Below are 22401 nucleotides of genomic sequence, written 5' to 3'. Positions count from 1 at the left end.
ATGGGTCCTTCCCAGACTGACACTGCACTCCAGGATATGAGGGGCTGTGAGACATTCACTTGGGGTCCTTCCCAGACTGACACTGCACTCCAGGATATGAGGGGCTGTGAGACATTCACTTGGGGTCCTTCCCAGACTGACACTGCACTCCAGGATATGAGGGGCTGTGAGACACTCACGTGGGGTCCCTAAGATGGATGAAGTCACAGTCCCATGTGCGCTTCCATACCAGTGCCTGAACTCACAGAGCTCCCTCTTGGAAGGAAAACAATCACCTCCAACCAGAAAGGTTCCCTTTGCACCTTCTACAACTCTGTTACCAGCAGGGCCAAGCCCAGTCAGCACCTTTCCAAAGTGCTGCGGCACAGAACCAGGGACTAGGCAACAGTCACCCTTGTTGAGGCCCTTCCTGCCCCCGTGTGACTAGCCTCTCCTGCCTTACAGGTTAAGACTGACTCAAGGCCCATACCTGAACATAGTAAAAGCCATATACAGCAAACCAGTTGCTAACATTAAACTAAATGGAGAGAAACTTGAAGCAATCCCACTAAAATCAGGGACTAGACAAGGCTGCCCACTCTCTCCCTACTTATTCAATATAGTTCTTGAAGTTCTAGCCAGAGCAATCAGACAACAAAAGGAGGTCAAGGGGATACAGATTGGAAAAGAAGTCAAAATATCACTATTTGCAGATGATATGATAGTATATTTAAGTGATCCCAAAAGTTCCACCAGAGAACTACTAAAGCTGATAGACAACTTCAGCAAAGTGGCTGGGTATAAAATTAACTCAAATAAATCAGTTGCCTTCCTCTATACAAAAGAGAAACAAGCCGAGAAAGAAATTAGGGAAACGACACCCTTCATAATAGACCCAAATAATATAAAGTACCTAGGTGTGACTTTAACAAAGCAAGTAAAAGATCTGTACAATAAGAACTTCAAGACACTGAAGAAGGAAATTGAAGAAGACCTCAGAAGATGGAAAGATCTCCCATGCTCATGGATTGGCAGGATTAATATAGTAAAAATGGCCATTTTACCAAAAGCAATCTACAGATTCAATGCAATCCCCATCAAAATACCAATCCAATTCTTCAAAGAGTTAGACAGAACAATTTGCAAATTCATCTGGAATAACAAAAAACCCAGGATAGCTAAAGCTATCCTCAACAATAAAAGGACTTCAGGGGGAATCACTATCCCTGAACTCAAGCAGTATTACAGAGCAATAGTGATAAAAACTGCATGGTATTGGTACAGAGACAGACAGATAGACCAATGGAATAGAATTGAAGACCCAGAAATGAACCCACACTCCTATGGTCACTTGATTTTTGACAAAGGAGCCAAAACCATCAAATGGAAAAAAGATAGCATTTTCAGCAAATGGTGCTGGTTCAACTGGAGGGCAACATGTAGAAGAATGCAGATCGATCCATGCTTATCACCCTGTACAAAGCTTAAGTCCAAGTGGATCAAGGACCTCCACATCAAACCAGACACACTCAAACTAATAGAAGAAAAACTAGGGAAGCATCTGGAACACATGGGCACTGGAAAAAATTTCCTAAACAAAACACCAATGGCTTACGCTCTAAGATCAAGAATCGACAAATGGGATCTCATAAAACTGCAAAGCTTCTGTAAGGCAAAGGACACTGTGGTTAGGACAAAACGGCAACCAACAGATTGGGAAAAGATCTTTACCAATCCTACAACAGATAGAGGCCTTATATCCAAAATATACAAAGAACTCAAGAAGTTAGACCGCAGGGAAACAAATAACCCTATTAAAAAATGGGGTTCAGAGCTAAACAAAGAATTCACAGCTGAGGAATGCCGAATGGCTGAGAAACACCTAAAGAAATGTTCAACATCTTTAGTCATAAGGGAAATGCAAATCAAAACAACCCTGAGATTTCACCTCACACCAGTGAGAATGGCTATGATCAAAAACTCAGGGGACAACAGATGCTGGCGAGGATGTGGAGAAAGAGGAACACTCCTCCATTGTTGGTGGGATTGCAAACTGGTACAACCATTCTGGAAATCAGTCTGGAGGATCCTCAGAAAATTGGACATTGAACTGCCTGAGGATCCAGCTATACCTCTCTTGGGCATATACCCAAAAGATGCTCCAACATATAAAAAAGACACGTGCTCCACTATGTTCATTGCAGCCTTATTTATAATAGCCAGAAGCTGGAAAGAACCCAGATGCCCTTCAACAGAGGAATGGATACAGAAAATGTGGTACATCTACACAATGGAATATTACTCAGCTATCAAAAACAACGACTTTATGAAATTCGTAGGCAAATGGTTGGAACTGGAAAACATCATCCTGAGTGAGCTAACCCAATCACAGAAAGACATACATGGCATGCACTCATTGATAAGTGGCTATTAGCCCAAATGCTTGAATTACCCTAGATGCCTAGAACAAATGAAACTCAAGACGGATGATCAAAATGTGAATGCTTCACTCCTTCTTTAAAAGGGGAACAAGAATACCCTTGGCAGGGAAGGGAGAGGCAAAGATTAAAACAGAGACTGAAGGAACACCCATTCAGAGCCTGCCCCACATGTGGCCCATACATATACAGCAACCCAATTAGACAAGATGGATGAAGCAAAGAAGTGCAGACCGACAGGAGCCGGATGTAGATCGCTCCTGAGAGACACAGCCAGTATACAGCAAATACAGAGGCGAATGCCAGCAGCAAACCACTGAACTGAGAATAGGACCCCCGTTGAAGGAATCAGAGAAAGAACTGAAAGATCTTGAAGGGGCTCGAGACCCCATATGTACAACAATGCTAAGCAACCAGAGCTTCCAGGGACTAAGCCCCTACCCAAAGACTATACATGGACTGACCCTGGACTCTGACCTCATAGGTAGCAATGAATATCCTAGTAAGAGCACCAGTGGAAGGGGAAGCCCTGGGTCCTGCTAAGACTGAACCCCCAGTGAACTAGACTGGTGGGGGGAGGGCGGCAATGGGGGGAGGGTTGGGAGGGGAACACCCATAAGGAAGGGGAGGGGGGAGGGGGATGTTTGCCCGGATACCGGGAAAGGGAATAACACTGGAAATGTATATAAGAAATACTCAAGTTAATAAATAAATAAATAAATAAATAAATAAATAAATAAATAAATAAGAAGAAGAAGAAAAAAAAAGACTGACTCAAGTGAGTTTAGTCGACTGCTGACCATGTTCTATAGGGAAGCACAGTGGGGCAGTAGCTCTAGTGTTGTTTTCACCCTCTTCTGAGGGACCAACAGCTATGCAGGAGAAGTTGGGGTCTGTAAAAACTAGGAGGCGCATTTATAAATCACACACAAAGTGGAGCTCCCAGGAAGTCAGGCGCCAAGCATCATGTGGCTACTGGAAACACTTCTCACCCACACGGTAAAAGCAGGGCCTACATCCCAGGATGGATGACAGGCTGTGAGCAAGCGTAGCCTCTCAGGGGCTTCCAGGAACTCTTCCTCCTTCCCTTTACTCTTGCTGATGCCTCTCGCAGACAAAGCCAAGAGAACACCCTCAGGATGTGTCCTTTCGTCAAGGAGACAGTGAGATGGGACTGCTAGCTGTGGTGGAAACTAAGACGAAACCACGTAAGCCTATGCTGCAGCACAGCCTCACCGTCGCAGACGGAGCTATGGACGCTGGAGAACCAGTCTCCGAGAAACCTGGGCGTGGGGTAGCAGTGCTCAGAGGACAGGGAGGGCTGCTGTCCACCTGGGATTTGAGGCCAGTGAGGTAGGGATGTGGAGATGGTGACAAGGACACAGCTGCTCTCAGGGTGGAAAGAGAGAATGTCACAGGCCTGGAAAGTACTGCTCGCTATAAAGGAGAACTAACTTCCCCTGGGTGGGACGTAGGCCAATCAAAAGAGCATGCAGACAGCACTCAGTGAGACACCTGTGGTGTTGAAAGCAGAGCCTCACAAAAGGGAAAGGACCCACCTCCACCTCAACAGTAAGCTCTGCCCTCTGCCCTCTGCGGAGGGCGCTATTCCAAGGTAGAGCTAAAGTCTGGTCCTCATCTTGAGGACTCCTGGTACAAACAACAGAAACCCACACTGAAGCACCTGAGTTGGGGAAAGTGAGCGGGAGGAGCCTTCTACAGGAGAGCGAATGGGAAGCACCAGTGCCATCTGCACAGAGTGAGTGGAAAGTCACATTCTGGAACTGAGACTGTGGGTCTGGGAAACAAGGGCAGGCAGGACAGTGCTGCACAAAAGCACTGACCATGCCTGGACCCCCACCACATCACCCCCCAACTTGTGCTGACTCATTTATTTAAAAGATTGATTTATTTATTTTATGTGTATGAGTGGTCTACAAGCTGCACGACAAAAGAGGACATCGGATCCCATTACAGATGGTGTGAGCCACCATGTGGTTGCTGGGAATTGAACTCAGGACCTCTGGAAGAGCAGTCAGTGCTCTTAACCACTGAGCCATCTCTCTGCCCCCACCCCCTCTTGACTCATTTTTAAGGTTTACTTTACTCTCATCCAGAATGACAATATCCATTTGAGCAATTGATGTGTTCCTTATCTTTGTCTTAGAGCACAAAGAAACCATCATACATTGTTAAAAGTAAAAAGTGTCCTCCAATAGCCAGTGGCCAAGTCCTCTGTGTTACAGTAGGATCCTGGCCAGGACATTTTAGGCCTATGCTATTAGAGGCAAGATCTTCAATAACTCAAACAGTAAGGTGATCATCTGGAAGAACATTTTAAAATAGGAGTTAACAGTGGGTTACAGGGCACATTCTCCTGGGCTCTGCAAGGCCCTCTCCCTAACACCTGACAGCGGAGATCCCCGGGTTCATTGTGACCCTCTGCTAGAATGTCCTCTCCCAACACCTGACAGCAGAGATCCCCAGGTTCATTGTGACCCTCTGCTAGAATGTCCTCTCCCCTGACACCTGACAGCTGAGATCCCCAGGTTCAATGTGATCCTCTGCTAGAACATCGTCATCCATCCAACTTTCATTTCCAATTTCAAAACAGACACCAATGGTATTTCAGTAATTTCTTATGCAACCTCTTAAAAGTTTAAATTTATACTTCACCAGACATGAAAGTCTAAACTAGGTCAGTAAGCAGCATGGCCTCCTGGGGGATGCTCAGGGCAGGCCAGGGAAGACGGCAGGAAAACAGCCTCCTAGGGGATGTTCAGGGCAGGCAAGTGATGAAGCAATGGCTAGAGCAACTTTCTCCCTACCTCCGTGCACGAAGCCATGAAGAGTGCAGTCTGAGGGCCCCACCAGGTGGATCAGGCTGGACTGGCTGTAGCTCACTGTGTTCGGCTCTAGAAAAGCAAGGGAAAGAGATCAGTTGTTACACAGTCCAACAGTAGCAAGGCCACCACTGCTCAGAATTCTGTGTCATCAGAAGTGTCTACCTACAGTGTCACTTAGACAGGTTTCTCTGAAGAGAACAGAGGTCTGTCTGTCTCAGCAATACTGAGCAGCCCCTATCAGGGTCCCAGTGCACCCTGGGTACAGTTTGCCAATGGTGGTCATCACATCCCTTGGCTGGAAGGTTCCAGGGTTATCTATGGTCCTCCACTGGATGTCACCACCACACTAACCTTCCTTTCCAACAACACAAAAGCAGCAGCAGCAGTTCTGTCCTCCCTGATCGCCCAGGAAGTCTCAGGCTTGGCAGGGGTCTGGGCTGACCCTCCCCTCTGTGTGTCTGTCAGTGCAGACTTTCCAAGAAAAGGAGACTCCTCAGTAGAGCTCCAGTCACCCAGGGCTGCTGTAAACTGTCTGCTCTCACCTAGAACGCAAGACACATGTCCTGCCCCTGGAGGCAGACAGCATGCCCCCAGGCCCCCTCTCCTCAGCAAGTATAGTCCGAGTCACAGGTGTTATGCTGTCCAATGTGCACACACATCTGCCAAACGCCCTCCTTCACTCCACGCTCGGGTCAGTGAGAGGTGCCTGCTCCTGCCCTGGCTGCTGGAGAGACTGCTGGGCCAGGGCCAAACAATAGGCACATCTGGCCTTAAACAGTATTTCTCAGCAGCAAAGAGGTGGTGGCAGGAAGGGTGTCCTTGACCTGGGGTCTCCTGAGTGTCAGTGTCACCTGAGACTGGATGGTCCTTGCTTCCACAATTCCTACATTCTCACAACACAACACTGCTCAGAGATGGAGCTTTAAAGAGGCGGGTAAGTTAGAGCAAAGATATTAAGTAAGTTGCAAGCCACAGCATCCTTGTAAGAGGGTGTGAAAGGGACTTCATTTGACAGGGAGGCCGACATCCACAAGCTATGAACTCACTGCTAACACTGACTGCAACTTCAGCTCCAGATGAGAGACATCAGTCTCTGCTGGTTACTCCAGTAGGCTGGGTCCTGTACAGCTTGTACAAGCAAACACACACCACATGGACTTCAAACTAAAGTCAGGTACCTAAAGCTCCCAGCCATCAAGAAAACCTGAAAACCTAGGGGTCTGGGCTTAAACACTTAAAGCATCTGCCTTGAGGCAGCTCAGAGCTCTCAGGCTCTGATTTCAGACTCGCATAAGGAGCCTAGGTCTCTGGAACCACTGCAGACGGGAGCCTTAAGACAGTCACCAGACCTACTCTGATAGGCAGTCTTAGTTTTGGTATGGTGTCTGGTCTTAAGACTCTTTTTTTTTTTTTTCTTTTTTTTTTTGGAGCTGGGGACTGAACCCAGGGCCTTGCGCTTCCTAGGCAAGCGCTCTACCGCTGAGCTAAATCCCCAACCCCCCAACCCCTGGTCTTAAGACTCTTAAGAGACCTTCATACTGGCCACTGTGTGGGACTGTCAGGTGACAAGTGAGGGCCTTTAACTCCTTCATTTGCCACCAACAAAGGCAAGGAGCCCAAGACAGCCCCCACTGTCAGAAGACTGTACTCAGCTGAGGCGACCTGTGACTGTGTCCAGATGGATGAGAGTCTCACCTATCTCCTGCCTTCTAGAAGCATGGGGCTGGGAGGACAGACCGGACCAAACTTCTAAAGTCTGCATGGTCAAAGGAGAGACCTGACTCCCACAAGTTGTAGGTGACTTCTACAGGTATGCAATGACCTGCCTGTGCCTACCCACAGGCACATGAGTATGCCCCTCCCCCCCGAAACACACACTCTAAATCCTTTTACAGAAGTGTTTTCACACTGACTGTGTCAACTATGGAGCACTGCCAGGCTGGAATTCACTAGATCCAGCTTGACTTTATTTCTTTTGCTAAAAGGGCCTTACATGTCCCAGAGGTCTCCAACTCAGTCTGTATCTGTATCCCTGGCCTCTGCTTCAGTTACAGGCAGGAGCCAGCATGCGTACCGGGGGTCAAACCCAGAACCTCATGCACACAAGCCAAGCTCTACCACCCAAGCCAGTCTTGCTCCCTTCTCTCCCATGGAAATCTACTGTTCACACAGCACAGGAAGGAGAGAAGCCCCACTGTTTAAGAACACTGGTTATGCCACACTCCTGCTTCCTGTGTTCTCAGAGACTAAGCGCAGAAGCTTTCAGCAAGCAGAAGCAACAGAGCTTCTGGCTTCCTCCTTCACATGCCTTAGCTGACTCCCCCGGGCTCTGTGGGTCTGGTGATGTCTACTTTTCTTCTACCTGTTTCACAGCTCCTGGGGTGAGCACTTCCTTCTTTGGGCTGAGTCTAACACAGCCACTACTAAGTCCCCCACAACCTATATTCTAAGTGACACAGGGAACATGTGACAGAGGCCTGCTATGAACAGATACATCCACAGAAACAGAAGTGCCTTGAGTACAGACATCAGTACCAGAAGGGAGGTGCTGCTCAGATGAAAACCTTTCTTTGTAGACACCGAGGGGATGTTACCATCACAACAGCATGAGGAGCAGAGCACACAACACGTCTAAATGGCATGCTGTGTCATGGTGAGACCTCTGCTTTCACCGCTCCTGAGCAGGCAGACCAGGAAAAAAGACAAGCTTCAGAAAACAGCAGCCAGTTCGTAAGCAGAACCCAGAGCAAGCAGAGTTCAGAGACCTGGGAGCATCAAAGATCAGACATACATCCTGCCTTCAGACCTGGAGCTGAAGGAAACCTGAGAGCAAAAGCCTGTCAGAGCTCAGCTGTGAGTCAAGAAGTCTGTGATGGTGTCATGTTCTCACCCATGAGTGTCCAGGGAAGAGTAGTGGAGTGGGAGGAGGAAGAATAAAATGCATGGCTTAGGAAATATGTCTGGGAGGAACCTGGGGTGTAGTCACTGTCCTGGGAACTAACTAAAAGTCACTGGATCCACAAGGGACTAAAGAAGCTTCAAGTCTCACAGTGATGTCTGAGTCTCACACTCAGACAACCAAGTGAACCCCAATTTCCCATGTCCGCTATAAATGATGCCAACGTCAGCAATGGACAAGGAAGAAGCTTCCAGATTGCAGCAGGAACATCTCCAAGAGAAGAAACAGAGTCCCTCTTCATGGTCTTGGCCTGTACACTGGAAGGTTTATCCCCATGTGCTTAGTGGAGTTCAGGAGTTCAGGTCACATAGCTCTGCTCCCTCATCAACCACAATCATACAGAACCACACCCTCAGTGCATCCCACTGCTTGCAAACACCAGAGAGGACAGCATATCATCAGCAAGGCTGCACAAGACCTGGAGACTGCCCTTGAGGAGAGGTGCTCTCCATGTGCAAAGGCGCTGACAGGAAGATACAGTCAGAAGAAGAAGACAGAATGAGCATAGCCAGTCAGCTGTCAGGCCTGTCCTCTCCCTGTCCTACAGACACAGCTGACCATGTTTGCCTGACTCCACTGGGGAAAGGGGGAGGCCACAGTACTCGCATGTCTCAGGAGAGGGTGCTCAGTTCAAGGACTGCCTGAGCTATCTTGTGAGACCCTATCCAAAAACAGCTAGGAGAAGAGGAGTACTGTATGTATGTACTGTACGGTACAGTACATACATAGAGGGGACAGATTAGTAACCACTTAATAACATTTACATATATTAGGTACTATAATGTAAAGAATTAACATATACAGGAGCCTATGCCTGTGTAGGCTCCATCTGCTAGTGTGTGAGGTTGTATGCAAGCCCCACTTTACCTCATACATGGGACTTGTGTACCTTTGGATTCTGGAACCCACACTCCATGGATGGCAAGGAAGACATCACTCATGCATGCACGCTTGCATGCACGCACACACACTATCATATTGGATGTGGTAAATATACACAAAGTTACCAGAACAGAGGCCTTGAGTCCCCGTCTCTACCCTTCCCCAGTTTACAGCCTGCCTCAGCAGGAGCTGCACCTCTCTGTGCACTAACAGGCTGGGTTCCCAGTTGCAGCAGTTACTGTGACCTGCCTTCCTAGACAATGCAGGGACCCCAGTAAAGCTTCCAGGGATGTGACAGGCACGGTGCTGTAGACTCTCTAGACACACTGCCCTCTTGGCGCCTGTCCACCTGCCAGGAGTCTCTGCCCTGCCCCTGTACATCAAGCCCGCCCTTCAGCCTGCAGCACAGTGATGCCTTGTCTGTTCCCTCAAGACAACTGAGGATTAGTTGCCCAGAAGCCTAGGACTGAACCCAAGCAAACTCCAGAAGCTTCCCTCTGTCTTTCCATACCATACTCCCCCAAGTCTAGTGTTGACGGAACCAGGATTATGGTCGAGCTGGATGGACGTCAGAGGTCTAACAGCCAGGCTGGCCAGCGCTTGCCCTCCAGGGGTGGCTCTAGGCAGATCTGCCTGGGTACTGTTAACTCTGGAAGGCAGATCTCAGTGAGGACCAGGAGTTTGGAGGCCTGCCAAGGCTCTCTGCTGCTCTGCCTGAGGTAGCCAGGGAAGTGAACACCAGTTCAAGGACCAGTGAAGACAAGCACTTGGTCATGTCTGAGGTAATGCCGATTGCATCACAAACCCAAGAGACCTGGAAACAGGGTCTGTGGGCAGAGTCCCCATGGTGCTAGGCTGGTCAGGAACCTGGCAGCTTAAAAAGGAGCGGTTTCCTCTCCTCAGAAAGAACACAGACAGCTGGCTTCTAAACAATCACCAGACTCTCTGAAGACACCTACCAGAAAGACCGGAGGCCCAGAGGTTGCTAGGCAACATGGTCTGAGCCCAGGTTCTACTTGCAGGAGTGGGTGGGGGTGAGGCCGAAAGGTGAATGCAGTGGGGAAGGGGAGAGGAAGGGAGGGGAGGGGAGGGGAGGGAGGGGAGGGAGGGGAGGGGAGGCCTGGTGCTACTCAGTGGCAGGGCTCTGTCAGACAAGCATGCCTGGCTTCTGCAATCCTGAAGTAAAGCAGTGCAGATCACACACACCAATCCCCTGCTCACAAAACTCCCCAGTCGCCACAGAACTTCTCGAGACGTGACGTGTGGGCCTCCCTGCCAGGGTATGTAAGTGGTAACAGTTGCTGGGGGAGAGGGGTGGGTGCTGCTGTTCGTGCTCCTGTAGGTGAGATGAGGTGAGAGGTCCCTCCTGTTGTCGCTGCTCTGTCTGGGGTGAAATGCTCATATCTCCCCAGGAAAGGTCACACAATGGTTACATTTTGGAATGACACAAACGTTGCCTACAATATCTGCTCTCTGTAGGCACCCTACCAGCCTACTCACTCAGGACAGCCCAGCACACAGGCAGGAGAACAGGCACAGGGACCCACGAGAACAAGGATGGTTCAGCCAAGAAACTGAAGTCAGAAACACAGTTTCTAGGAAGATGGCTGGTGGCAGAACACTTGCTCAAGCCTCGCTATTGAAGGGAAATGAATAATGACGCACATGACCCCTGTTCCACACATCTGAGCTGTGTGTCAAATCCAATCAGCTGAGGAAGATGTGGGGTTTTTTTTCAAGACACAGACAAACAAACCTAACATGTAAAAGTCCATTGGAAAGCCGTGAGTTCACAGTGCCGACTTCAATCACGATCACCAAAAGCAATGGACTGTGAGAACGACTGAGTTTCACATTAGTCGGGAGAGGCCATGCACAGCTAGCAACCCCAGGAGGAAGGAAGGTAGACTGATGGACAGACAGAGTATGTAAGACCCCTCCCTACATGCAATGTCCATTGAGCCCTGTGGTTCTCAGGACCACAGAAGGGAGCTGGGGGTCTCTGTGCAGTCCAGGCTAGGGCTGAAGTCGATGCTGTTCTGCCTTCAATGGGATTACCAGCATGAACCGCCATGTGCAATTCAGATTTTTTCCTTCTCTCCCATCCCCCGCTGTCTCTCCTGTTAAAAGTAGATGGGGGAGGGGGGCAGATAGCCCAACAAACAATAAAGCTTTCATAACCTGCATAGTCCTCTGGCCTCAGAAGACAAAAGTCTCAATTCTGATAAACTGAGGAAGAGAGAGGAACAATGGGCACTCAGGCAGACACTGGATGAGACACCTCGTGCACAGCAGCAAACTCCATGGACACTGGCTCAGAGTGCCAGGCCACACAGACTGAGAGAGCCAAGTAAGAGGCAAACTTTCACCCACCCAGAGCCCAAGGCACTGGAGGCCAGGAAGCCCTCTGCTGAGGGACATCATGGAACCCAGCATAGAACTCCTGAGCCCAGGTCATTTCCAGCAAGGTGGAAACAGTACATTCTAGAAAGAATTCTCAATACTGTTTAACTGCATATGTAGGGGCGCTGGTGTCCCTCTAAAGGTGGGCCCACCGACAATCCCTCACCAAGTTCCTGGGGTCAGACATGCCAAGACCCTACCCTAACTGGCATCAACAAACCTGAGGAAGCCCTATTTGGTTTTTCCACAGACAGCGTGTGGCAGGGAACAGAGGGAAGCAACCACCTCACAAGGAGGCCTGAGGCTCGTCACCTGTGTGGCAAAAATGACAGAGCTACTGAGAGGCAAAGGCCTCCACAGGAGGAGCCTGTGGAGAAATGGCCTTAAATCTGGGGTCATCTCTTGATCACAGACCTTTTCTAAAGATATGAGCATTCTATCAAATAAGTTCTTAAGCAAACTCGGGAGTGTCAACAAGAACGAATGCTGGCCACAGAGGCAAGAAGTCCCCTGGGGAGACCCTTGCCAGCTGTGCTACAGAGGTCTGCCTGGCTTAGGGCAGGTCAATGGACACAGCCTGGCTCCAGGAAGGAATTCCACATCCAGGAAGCAGACTGACTGCATAATAACAGGGTTCCTGTGGCTTCCAAGATGCACTGAGGAACGGCATCTGTCCCTGGAACCAACCGCTAACTTCTACCCCAGCCCCAGGCTTTCACCTGGGTTCAGGATGGGCTGGACAATGTCTCCGTTCCTCCACTTGGTCTCCATGCGTTCTAGCTTCTGGGCTTCATAGCGTTTCCGACCCTCCTCCTCCTGTTCCTGCCGTAAATACTGTGGAAAGAAGCCAGACAGAAGGTCAAGTGCAGTGGGGACACAGATCTCCACATCCTAGGCCCTGGCATTCCCCGACCTCCCTTCTAGCATTTTGTACCCTCCCCTTTCTTCTGATGACATGACCACCACATAACAAGAACAGTGCAGATCAAAGTTCCAGGCTGTGGCCCTCACCAGAGACAACCTGGGGGCAAATCTCTATACCTGCAGACATATGAAACCCCCTATTGCCAGGCTGGAGAGCCAAAACTAAATCCTGCTGCATTACTTGACTGCACCAGTCTGTGAGAGCCCCCTCAGCTGTGGCAAGTGTCTCTCTGACAAGCCTTGGTCATATCCCATCACTTGGCATCTGACCCTCCCCACAACACAAAGCTGCAGAATACCAGGACCCCAGGCTCAGCACCTCTGTTGCCATCTTTGCAGAGCACCAGCCAGTCAACAAGCAGTTCCTGATCAACCACAGGAGTTCACTCCAGGAAGTGTGAACATAAAATCTACTATACTGAATACCTTTAATCTCAACACTCAGGAGACAGAGGCAGGGGTAGAGATGTCTCTGAGTTCAAGGACAGCCTGGTTTACAGAGTGAGTTCCAGGACAGTCAAGGCTATACAGAGAAACCTGTTTTGAAAAATCAAAATGAAAAAAAATATAAATAAAAAAATCTATCATACAAGCTGAAAGCTGTCAATCCTGGCTACGATGGGAACACACCCCGCCCCTTCACTTCCTGCCTGGGATCCTAGGAGGGGCTTGCTGTCCTGGCTCTAAGTCTACTACCTGCCCAACCCCAGAAGCCACCTGTCCCAAGCCACCAGAGGCAGCCTCCCCTCCCCTCAGGCTAGTCCTCCACACCGATTACTGCCTAGCCATTCTTTCAGCAAGCAGTCAGCCTCCCCTGCTGCTTCTCACTCACCCTGGACTGCTGGTCAAGCCCTCAGGCTCCTCTCTATGGGTCAAAGCCCCTCTGACCAAAAATTCTCCTTGAATGACAGCTTTAGATTTCCTTGCTGAGGCCGTGCTCTTGCTCCAGGCTTAGCTTCATGGGTGAACAGGTCTGAGCACCATTCTGAGGATTAACTATCTATCCCCTTCAACTGGAGTAGCTTCTTCAAAGTGGGCCAAGGAGGGAGCTGAGAGGTGTGCTCAAAGCAAATGAGCCCAGCCCCCAGGGCAAGCAGTGGCTGACCCTGCAGGAAGTGCTCAGCCTTCTCCTCAGGCCCCTCAGGCCCCGCCAGTTCCCAGAGCCCACAGCCTGTCCTTGGTCTACCTCACATGAGGGCTGAATTCCAACATCCTCCAGAGATGCCCTGCAGGGACTTTAGACAGGTCAAGCTTTAGCTCAGTGGCATAGCACTTCCTCAGTAGACAAAGTGCTGGTTTCTACCCACAATGCTACAAAAACAAGGTTAGGCGCTGGCTGGAGGGCTGGCTCAGGGGGTATGAGCACCAGATGCTCTTGCAGAGGACCCAGCACCCACATGCTTGGCTTGTAACCATCTGCAACTCCAGTGTCAGGCGATACCACACACTTCTGGCCTGTACAGGGCACTTCATGGGGAGCACAGAAATACATCCAGGCAAATACGTACACACATACGATAAAATCTCAAAAGGAAAAACTGTAAGCCAAGCAGAGTGGTATTACACCTGATCTCCTAGCTCACAGGAGACTGAGACAGGAAGCCAGGACTACAGAACAGGAGTTTACCCTATAAGCAAGAAGGCAGAGAAATGGCCTTTCCACAGGAGCCTAATCACCTAAGTCTGATCTCTGGACCCCAGGGTAATAGAGGACCGGCTCCTGCAGACTGTGCTCTGAGCCCACACACATGCTATAGCATGCAGGTTCACACCTCACACATACAAAGCGATACACATAACTTAGAAATTAAAATAAGCAGAGGAAAAATAAAATAAACTGCTGCCTAACGCAGAGCCAGCCTCTCCCAGCCGGGCGAGCTGGGCAGGTATGCATGGAGTCTGAGGGACGGGCATGGAGTCTGAGGAACGGGCATGGAGTCTGAGGGACAGGCATGGAGTCTGAGGGACGGGCATGGAGTCTGAGGGACGGGCATGGAGTCTGAGGGACGGGCATGGAGTCTGAGGGACAGGCATGGAGTCTGAGGGACGGGCATGGAGTCTGAGGGACGGGCAGGTGTGCATGGAGCCTGAGGCGCTGGTTTTGAACCAAAGCCTCAGGAACGGGCTCAGCTTCCTCACACGCTGGCTAACTGCGGGCATATTCCAATGTAAGGCTGGCCATTCTCCCTACCCCAAAGGCCTGAGACCCAGCTGATTAAAGCAGCAGACAGCTCAGTCCAAACTCTCAGACCTGTGGGTGTTCTGAAGCAAGAACTGGGAAAGACTCCAGAAAAGCCTCTGATGCCATGCTGACTTCTGTTAGTAATCACAGGGAAAGCTGCACTCTGCCAGGCTGAGGAAGAAAGCGGAACAAAGGGGCAAGTCATACTCTAAAGTGACAGTGACCACAGTTAGCAGCCATACTAACTAGTAACCAACCTGTGTGCATGTGTGCCTATGCTGTGCCTGTGCTTGCGTGCACGTGTAACCAAACACTTTCTTGAATAACGTTTCTCTCTGAAAGGTGTGAGTGGCATCACAGTTGGTGTCTGTGGTAAGGAGCATGTGTCATGTGCTGTCCTTCCTCAACCCCTCAGCCTTAGCTGCTCGCTGCTTTATCACACTCCTCCATGAAGGCCAGCGCATGCTCAGGTGTCACCAACACACACAGCACACAAAGGCTGCAGGACTCCTAAGCACATGCTGGTCACCGTGACTGCACAAGAGGAGTGGGCTAAGGCGGGCAGCGTGCCTGTGCCAGTGCCTGTGCCTGTGCCTGTGGTGAGGACGTTCTGGATCGCCAGGAGACTGGTCAGAGTTGGAGTGGCTCCAGACTTCAGGACACATGAAAAGGCGGTGGGCATCCTTGTGCCCAGACTAGAAGTCTCTGAAGGGTACCACTCAGGGCGCCACAACCACCAGCTATAGACTCTTAAGAACATGGACCACTGCATGGGGTGTTCCTGTGAGCCCTGGCTGAGAACTCCAAGGACCAGGTGAACACACACATGCACTCTTGTCATGCAGTTACCCACCATGAGCTCTGAGCCCACTCAGCACCCAAACCAGAGGAGTAGCACCACAAGGAACGGGAGGTAGGAAGGAGATGGGGGGAGGGGTGCGGGGGGTGAGAAGGTGGTTAGGGTGCTGGCCTGAGGAGCCCAGGATTGAATAGGGTTCATCCAAAGATGTCCTTGGAACCTCAGAATAGGGATATTTCTGGAAGTGGTTTTTGCAAATGCAGTGGCAAACTGAGGCTGACTGTCCTACAACTGATGTCTCTCTAAATCCACACAAAGGCACAGTCAAGAGAAGGTAAGACAGGGGAGACAGGCAGAGACTGGTAACTTCCTGTAGGCCAGGACACCTGCAGCACCAGGAGCTAAAGCAGGACACAGGGACTTCCCTGGAGCCCAGAGGACACAGGCCCTGGTCTCACCTGAACTTGGGGCCTGACATTCGGGACTGAAAAAAATCATTTTCTGTAGTTTTTAACTTTAATTTAATTTTAAGCCAGGGTCTCTTTATGTAGCCCTGGCTGTCCTAGAACTCTATATGAGGCCCAGGCTGGCTTCAAATTCACAGAGATCCTCCTGCCTCTGCCTCTCAAGTACTGAAATTAAAGGTGCGCACCACCATGACTGGTCTTTAGGTCTTTTTTGTTGTTTTTTTTTTTTTTTAAGATTTATTTATTTTATGTATGTGAGAACACTGCAGCTGTCTTCAGACACACCAGAAGAGTACATCGGATCCCATTACAGATGGTTGTGAGCCACCATGTGGTTGCTGGGAATTGAACTCAGGACCTCTGGAAGGGCAGTCAGTGATCTTAACCTCTGAGCATTTCTCCAGCACCTGGTCTTTAGTTTTTAAATCACTCAAAACTATTAACATTTCATGACAGCAGTCTCAGGACACTAACACAGGCAGGACTGTGGACCACTTGCCTCAATACCTAGCCCTAAGCTGTGTCTACTTTACTCACAGGGAGAGAGTTGCTCAGCACAATGGTTCTCAACCTGTATAACGTTGCCACCCTTATATAATATAATATATGTAATATAATATAATATAGTATAATATAATTTAATATAAACCATACAGTTCCTCATGTTGTAATGACCCCAACTATAAAATTATTGTTGCTACTTTATAACTATAATTTTGCTACTGTGGTGAATCACAATGTGAGTACCTGTGTTTTCTGGTAGTCTTAGGCCACCCCTGTGAAAGGGTCATTGGACCCCAAAGGGGTTGTAATCCATAGGTGGAGAAGCGCTGGTTTAGCATAACAGCACCAGCACCACACAGCACAGCAGAGCTGCCCTTGATGAGAAATGGAGTGAAGGGACTCTCCCCAGCCCAAGCATGGCAAACAGGGCTCTGCAGGCCTTCCCTTCCCCCCATTCCCTCTGCCTTGCTAAAAACAATTAGATTACATTCCTACAGCCACCAAGGTCTTATCCCAGTACTTGGAAGGTGTAAGGCAGGATGACCAGAAGTTCAAGTCATCCTGAGCCACACAACAATCTCTAAAGGTCAGTCTGGACTGTGTGAGACCCTGCCTCAAGTCTTCCAGTCCAAAGCACCCTAACTAGCTACAGAGCAATAATAAAGATACAACAGTAGCTGGGTTGTATAGCTCACACCTGTGATTCCAGCACACTGCGGGTGAGGGGCTGGCTTAGACAGGAAGATGGTGACTGCAAAGCCAGCTTGGGCTACACAGCAGGGGAAAGTGTAAATCAAATCACAGATGTATCCAAGCCCAGCTGGCCACTGAGCAGTGATGGGAGAGATGGCAGAAAGCCAGCTTTGGGGACAACCGAGTAAGGACAAGGAGTAAGTCCCCCTTGGCCCAGGTGACCCAAAGTCATTGGAAAGGATGGAGAGAATGGTCTCTCACTGTGGGAAGCTCGCTCTCTCTCTCTCTCTCTCTCTCTCTCTCTCTCTCTCTCTCTCTCTCACACACACACACACACACACACACACACACACACACACACACACAAAGGAACAAGGGCTGTAGGTGTCAGCACTGTCCTTCTCTGGTAGGTCTACAAGAAGAGAGCAGGCCTACCCTGACAATCAAGCTCTCAGTTTTTCCTAAAGGCACATTCTACATATATCCTCACCATGGGCAACACCCCCTTCCCCCACCCTGCCAACACTTTCCTGGTACACAAAAGCAGCCAGCACACTTGGGAGGAGCAAGTCTCTAACAAGACATATACAAGGCCCGCCTATTGTGCAAGTTTCCTTGAATATTGAAATATACCATTCTATGGGGAAGTTCTTTAAACAAGAAGGTTAACATCTCACAGTAGCTTCAGGAAGTCCCTGAAACTGACTAGATTCACTAGGCCCTCTTCCTGACAGACCAGCAATAAACACCAAGTGTTGTCCTCAGAAGAGCAGACCCAGGAAAGGCTGAACTTTGAAAATGCCTCTGAGAGCAGAACAACTGCAAAGAAGACCCTCAGAGACTCTGAAACCAGACCTGCTGCCTGGAAGAGGTTTTAACAGACCGAGCCAGTCACTTGGAAATGACATTCTCCAGTCTGTTGAGAGCTGTGAGCTATAGGCTGTACAGTGTGCTCCAGGTCCCCAGCTTCTGTGAGCTGTCACCCATGCTGGGATGGGCTTTGGTGATGCAGCTGTCTAAGTCATTTCTGCTCTTGTAAGTAACCCCAATAAAATTCACTGATTTACCAAGTTGGACTTGGGTGGTATCCAAATTTTGGTCTGTTGTGGACGCCCTATCTGGGTCATGTATATGTGTGTGTTATATCTCACCAACAGAAATTTTGTCACATAATACTGCCCTAGGCAGCCTACTGGTAGTGGAACCCATCCTAACCCTAGAGACAAACACCACAGACTCTTCTCCTCCTACCAAGGTTCTGTTCACACTAGACAGATAGGAGGCCGATACCAGCAGAGGAGCAAGCAGGGCCACTTAAGACCAAGTCCTCACACGGGCATCCCGATGGCTGAGGTACAATCCTGCTACCCAGGACTTTGGGGGTGGCTTCCTGGTCTAGCCTATCGAGCTCTCAGAGGGACACAGCACTCACGAGTCTGTCATCAGCTTTGTCTGTGCTGTACAAGTACAACACAGGGTGTGGGACAAGGCCACTGGCAATCGCAGCCCACCAGTTACAGTCCCTGCAAGACCAGTGTGGCCTCAGATCCTGAGTGCTGCAGTTTACCCAACAAGATGATCCTCTAGGCTGCTCCTGTGGCTAAATGGGCCTCCCCCACTCAGGGACCCAGCTCCTGCATTTGCCCCAAGAGACAAGTGAAGGGGTCATCTTACCACAATAGGAGGCACCTCAAGGACCTTGTCCACATTCTTCAATGACAGGGGCACATACCACAAGGTGGCCTTATTGGTCAGCTTTTTGGTACCTTAAGAGAAGAAAAGAAATCACTTAAGTGACTGATACCTCCCTTTGGCTACACTGGCAGGTGCTGCTACCAGACTGAGCATGCCAGGGCTGAAGCTGCTACTTCTAGTTCCCAATCCCAAGGTCCTGTCAGCCTCCTGGCCTGAGGATATTGTCATCTTGGAGGCCTGGGACCAGACTCCCATGTGTGCAGAGGGGCTGTGCAGGCCCAGGACATCTCACCCCCATCCCAATGCTTCATCCATCCGTGATAGCTCTCCCCTCACAGAGGCTACTGGGAAGACTTCAGACTACAGGTTCTGACTGACTCAGCCAGAACCTGGCATCACAGAAACGGTTTGGCTATGGACCTATTAGATGCAAGAGGGCTGATGAGGCCAGGCCAAGCCACTAACAGGCCCAAGTCCCTACCAGCAGATGCTGCCATTGCCTCATGAAGACTTGACACCCTCAGCTCAAACTAGAATGAATCTTCCAGAAGACCAAATGCTGCAAGAATTCCCACTGGGAGGCAGCCTGTGGGCTGCACGCAACGAGGACTCATCAACTGTGGAGATGGCAGAACAGAGTAGGCCCTGAAGTGTCAGCTCCTCAGGCCCAGTGTGGACAGGCACAGGCCAGTCTCCTCTCCTCATCCTCTCCCCCTCAAGTCCAGGAGGTGACATAAAAGCCCCAACCCAGAGCTTCTTCCACATGAAGGCAATGGGCTCAGACTCACTTGTGGCATTGAGTCCAGACATGAAGAAGAATGAAACCCCAAGGAGGAGAGCCTTTCTGGGTTGAGAACTCATGGCTTCTGGTGTCACAGTCCACTGGTCCATGACCCTGCTTATCCAAAAGAAGCCAGAATCCCAGGGAAGTCAAGAGCTTTGAAGCAACTTGGTGATGTCTTAAGTACACACTCAGGGCTCTCCAGTTCCAGTCACTTCAGAAGATGTGTAAGTACACCTTTGAAAAGTGGCTTTGACAACATCGAAGCCTCCCCAGGGCAGAACAGCCAAGAGGCAGAGCAGCAGAGGTGGGTGCTGCCACCCTGTAGAAGAAACTCCCATCATTACCTCTAGAGTACCTTCCCGGTAGAGACTGGGGCTGGCTTCCCTAAGGTTACAACAAGCACAGCCGCAGGCTCTCAGTCAAGCCTCTCACAAGGAGGTCATTAAAAAACAGCCTGCAGGGCTCTCCTATGCCAATCTGGCAGGCCCCACAGCCCCACCCAGGCACGTGGCACCGAAACCCACGGGCAGACACTGTGGGAAAACATTTTCCCAGGCTTTGACTGAGTGAATCTGACAACCTGCTTTTGGGAATAAAGATTTCCTGTTGGACTCAGAGCCAGCATGAAGAGCTGGTTTCCATGGAAACCCAAGTGGCCTGCTAAACCTAAATGAACAGCACTAAGCAAAATGAGGCAAACCACTAATTGTGCAATCTCCACCCTTCAGTGGGACCATTGTTGGGACTGCTGCTTCACAATCTTCTTCAAACCTCACCAGCTTCCTGCTGTGCCCAGAGCAGCAATGACGTCCCCTGGCTTGGTACTCTGGGGTACCAGGGATGCGTGTACAGCAAAGGTTTAGGGTGCTGGGCCAGGTTTATGCTCACACACCTGACTCAGAGAGAGGGTGCTCCTGGGTGAGGCCACACTAGTAGCATGTTCAGCCTACACATGGGTGCAGCCCTGCGTGTGCACCTAGCTCCTCTAGCCTCAGTGTCCCAGAACTCAACCACTCAGACAGGGCATGTGGTCAGCGTGCCGTGGGATCAGATGGCCAGAAGGCAGGCATCACAGGTTCCCCTTCCAGTGGATGGATGGGCCGGGAAATGGCAGTGAGGACCCTGGAGTACTAGAGCCCACTCTACAACAGTGGAAAGACATAGAAAGACTCTAATTCCTTCCTGCTCTGAAAACAGACTGTCCCCATCTGTGGTACAGGAAGAAGCAGCAGGAGGATCTGAGGCAACAGCCAGGCTCCATTGAGAAAAGCTGCAAAGCCCGGCCTCCTTTGAACACTGTGAGTGGACACTACCCATCCTTGTCCTGAGCACAGGGTCAGCACTGCCTCTGCCCCTCAAGCCTGGTCCCTCCACCTCCTTGGCAGTGCTCCCTCTGTGTCTACCCTCAGGGAAGAAGGGAAAACTCTAGGGAAAGGGTCACTATGGAGTGAGGGCAAAAGGCTAGGCTGCTGCTTGAGGCATTTTTTCTTAAGAATTATTTTTATTACTTAAGACAATTTATTGTATGTGTATTAGTATTCTGTGTTTTTATATGTCTGTGCAACACATGCATGTTTGGTGCTCACAGAGGCTAGAGGAAGGCATCAACTCCCCTAGAACTGGACTTAGAGGTGGTAATGAGCCTACATGTAGTTGCTGGGAATTGAGCCCAGGTTCTATGGAAAAGCTATTAGTGCTCTCAACTTCTAAACCATCTCCCCAGACATTTTCCCCCTTTGTAACTCTAACAAGCCACAAACTCACTCTGTAGACCAGGCCGACCCCACACTCAGAGACGCACCTGCCTCTGCCTCCTACCGAGTGCCAGACCCAAGGTGTAGCTACCACCAGTGCCCCTGCTCACTGCTGAGAGCTTTCCTGCTCTGGCAGAGGACCCAGGACCCATGTCAGGCAGCCCACAACCATCTCGAGTTCCAGCTCTGGGGAATCGGATACGCTCTTCTGTCCTCTGAGTAAGGCTCTCTTAAACGAATGTGAGAGTGTGCGGTTTGGTCAAACCGTCCTGCAGCCTGGAACCCAAGCTCTCCCAGATGGCCACGCCATTCTTTCACTGGGTCCCCAGCTGTTCACAGACCAGTGAGTGACAAGGGATGCCAGGAGGTCTATGACCTATGGCAGATCACCAGCCCTGGCACCCATGACCTGTGGGCTGGGCTTCTCTGCTGTGGGACAGAAGATCCTCACAGTCCTAAAAACTCCAGAGCACTGCTTTGCACTGCCTCCCTCCTGACTCATACACGGCAGTGCCCTCTGGTCCTTGGCTCCTGAGGGCTGAGGCTTTGGTTGTTGCAGATTAACCAGAAGTGTACTTTCCTGTCATTTATTTTAGTGTGTGTGTGTGTAAGTGAATATGTATATGTGTGTGTATATATGTATGTCTCTGTGTGTGTGTGTGTATGTATGTATGTATGTATGTATGTATGTATGAATGTATGTATGCATACTGTGTGTACATCTGGTGCCCTTGGAGACCAGAAGAGGGCATCAGATATCCTGGAACCACCATGTGCATTCTAGGAATCAAACCCAGGTCCTCTCTTAAGAGTAGCCTGTGCTTTGAGCACTGAGCCATCTATAAACCCTTGGGAATCCATTCTTAAGGCAGGCCCTGTACAGTTTCTGAAGCTGAAGGCTCCCACAGTGAAAAGATCTACAGGCTGGTTTCAAACAAGCATGAAGACCGAAAACCAAAGGGGTGCTCAGGGGTGATCACCACCTCAGTTAGACCCAGCAGAGGAAGGCCCAGAGAACAGACAGCAACTCCTCCCTACACTGGCCTCTCTTCCCTAGTAGTACACAGCTGTGCCTTTTTGTGCCATGGCCTT

The 22401-nt window shown here is 50.0% G+C and overlaps 1 protein-coding gene across 7 annotated transcripts in view; it reads right to left on the bottom strand.

Annotated features, from left to right (window-relative positions):
• The window catches only part of Acot7 (acyl-CoA thioesterase 7), a 92750-nt gene that overhangs the window by 31123 nt on the left and 39226 nt on the right, over positions 1-22401 (bottom strand). For 6 of the 7 annotated variants that reach the window (XM_039109340.2, NM_013214.4, XM_063287218.1 and 3 more), the window contains exons 4-6: positions 18751-18842; positions 12227-12341; positions 5246-5332 (exon numbers count right to left, since the gene is read on the bottom strand). In XM_039109340.2, coding sequence (XP_038965268.1) covers positions 5246-5332; positions 12227-12341; positions 18751-18842 — 294 coding nt within the window. Of the gene's footprint in view, positions 1-5245; positions 5333-12226; positions 12342-14682; positions 14801-18750; positions 18843-22401 lie in introns of those variants that run through there. The other variant, XM_039109343.2, reaches the window with a different exon arrangement.

This window comes from Rattus norvegicus, chromosome 5, assembly GCF_036323735.1.
Source record: "Rattus norvegicus strain BN/NHsdMcwi chromosome 5, GRCr8, whole genome shotgun sequence".
Classification (NCBI taxonomy): domain Eukaryota; kingdom Metazoa; phylum Chordata; class Mammalia; order Rodentia; family Muridae; genus Rattus; species Rattus norvegicus.
This window is presented reverse-complemented; position numbering and strand designations above follow the sequence as displayed.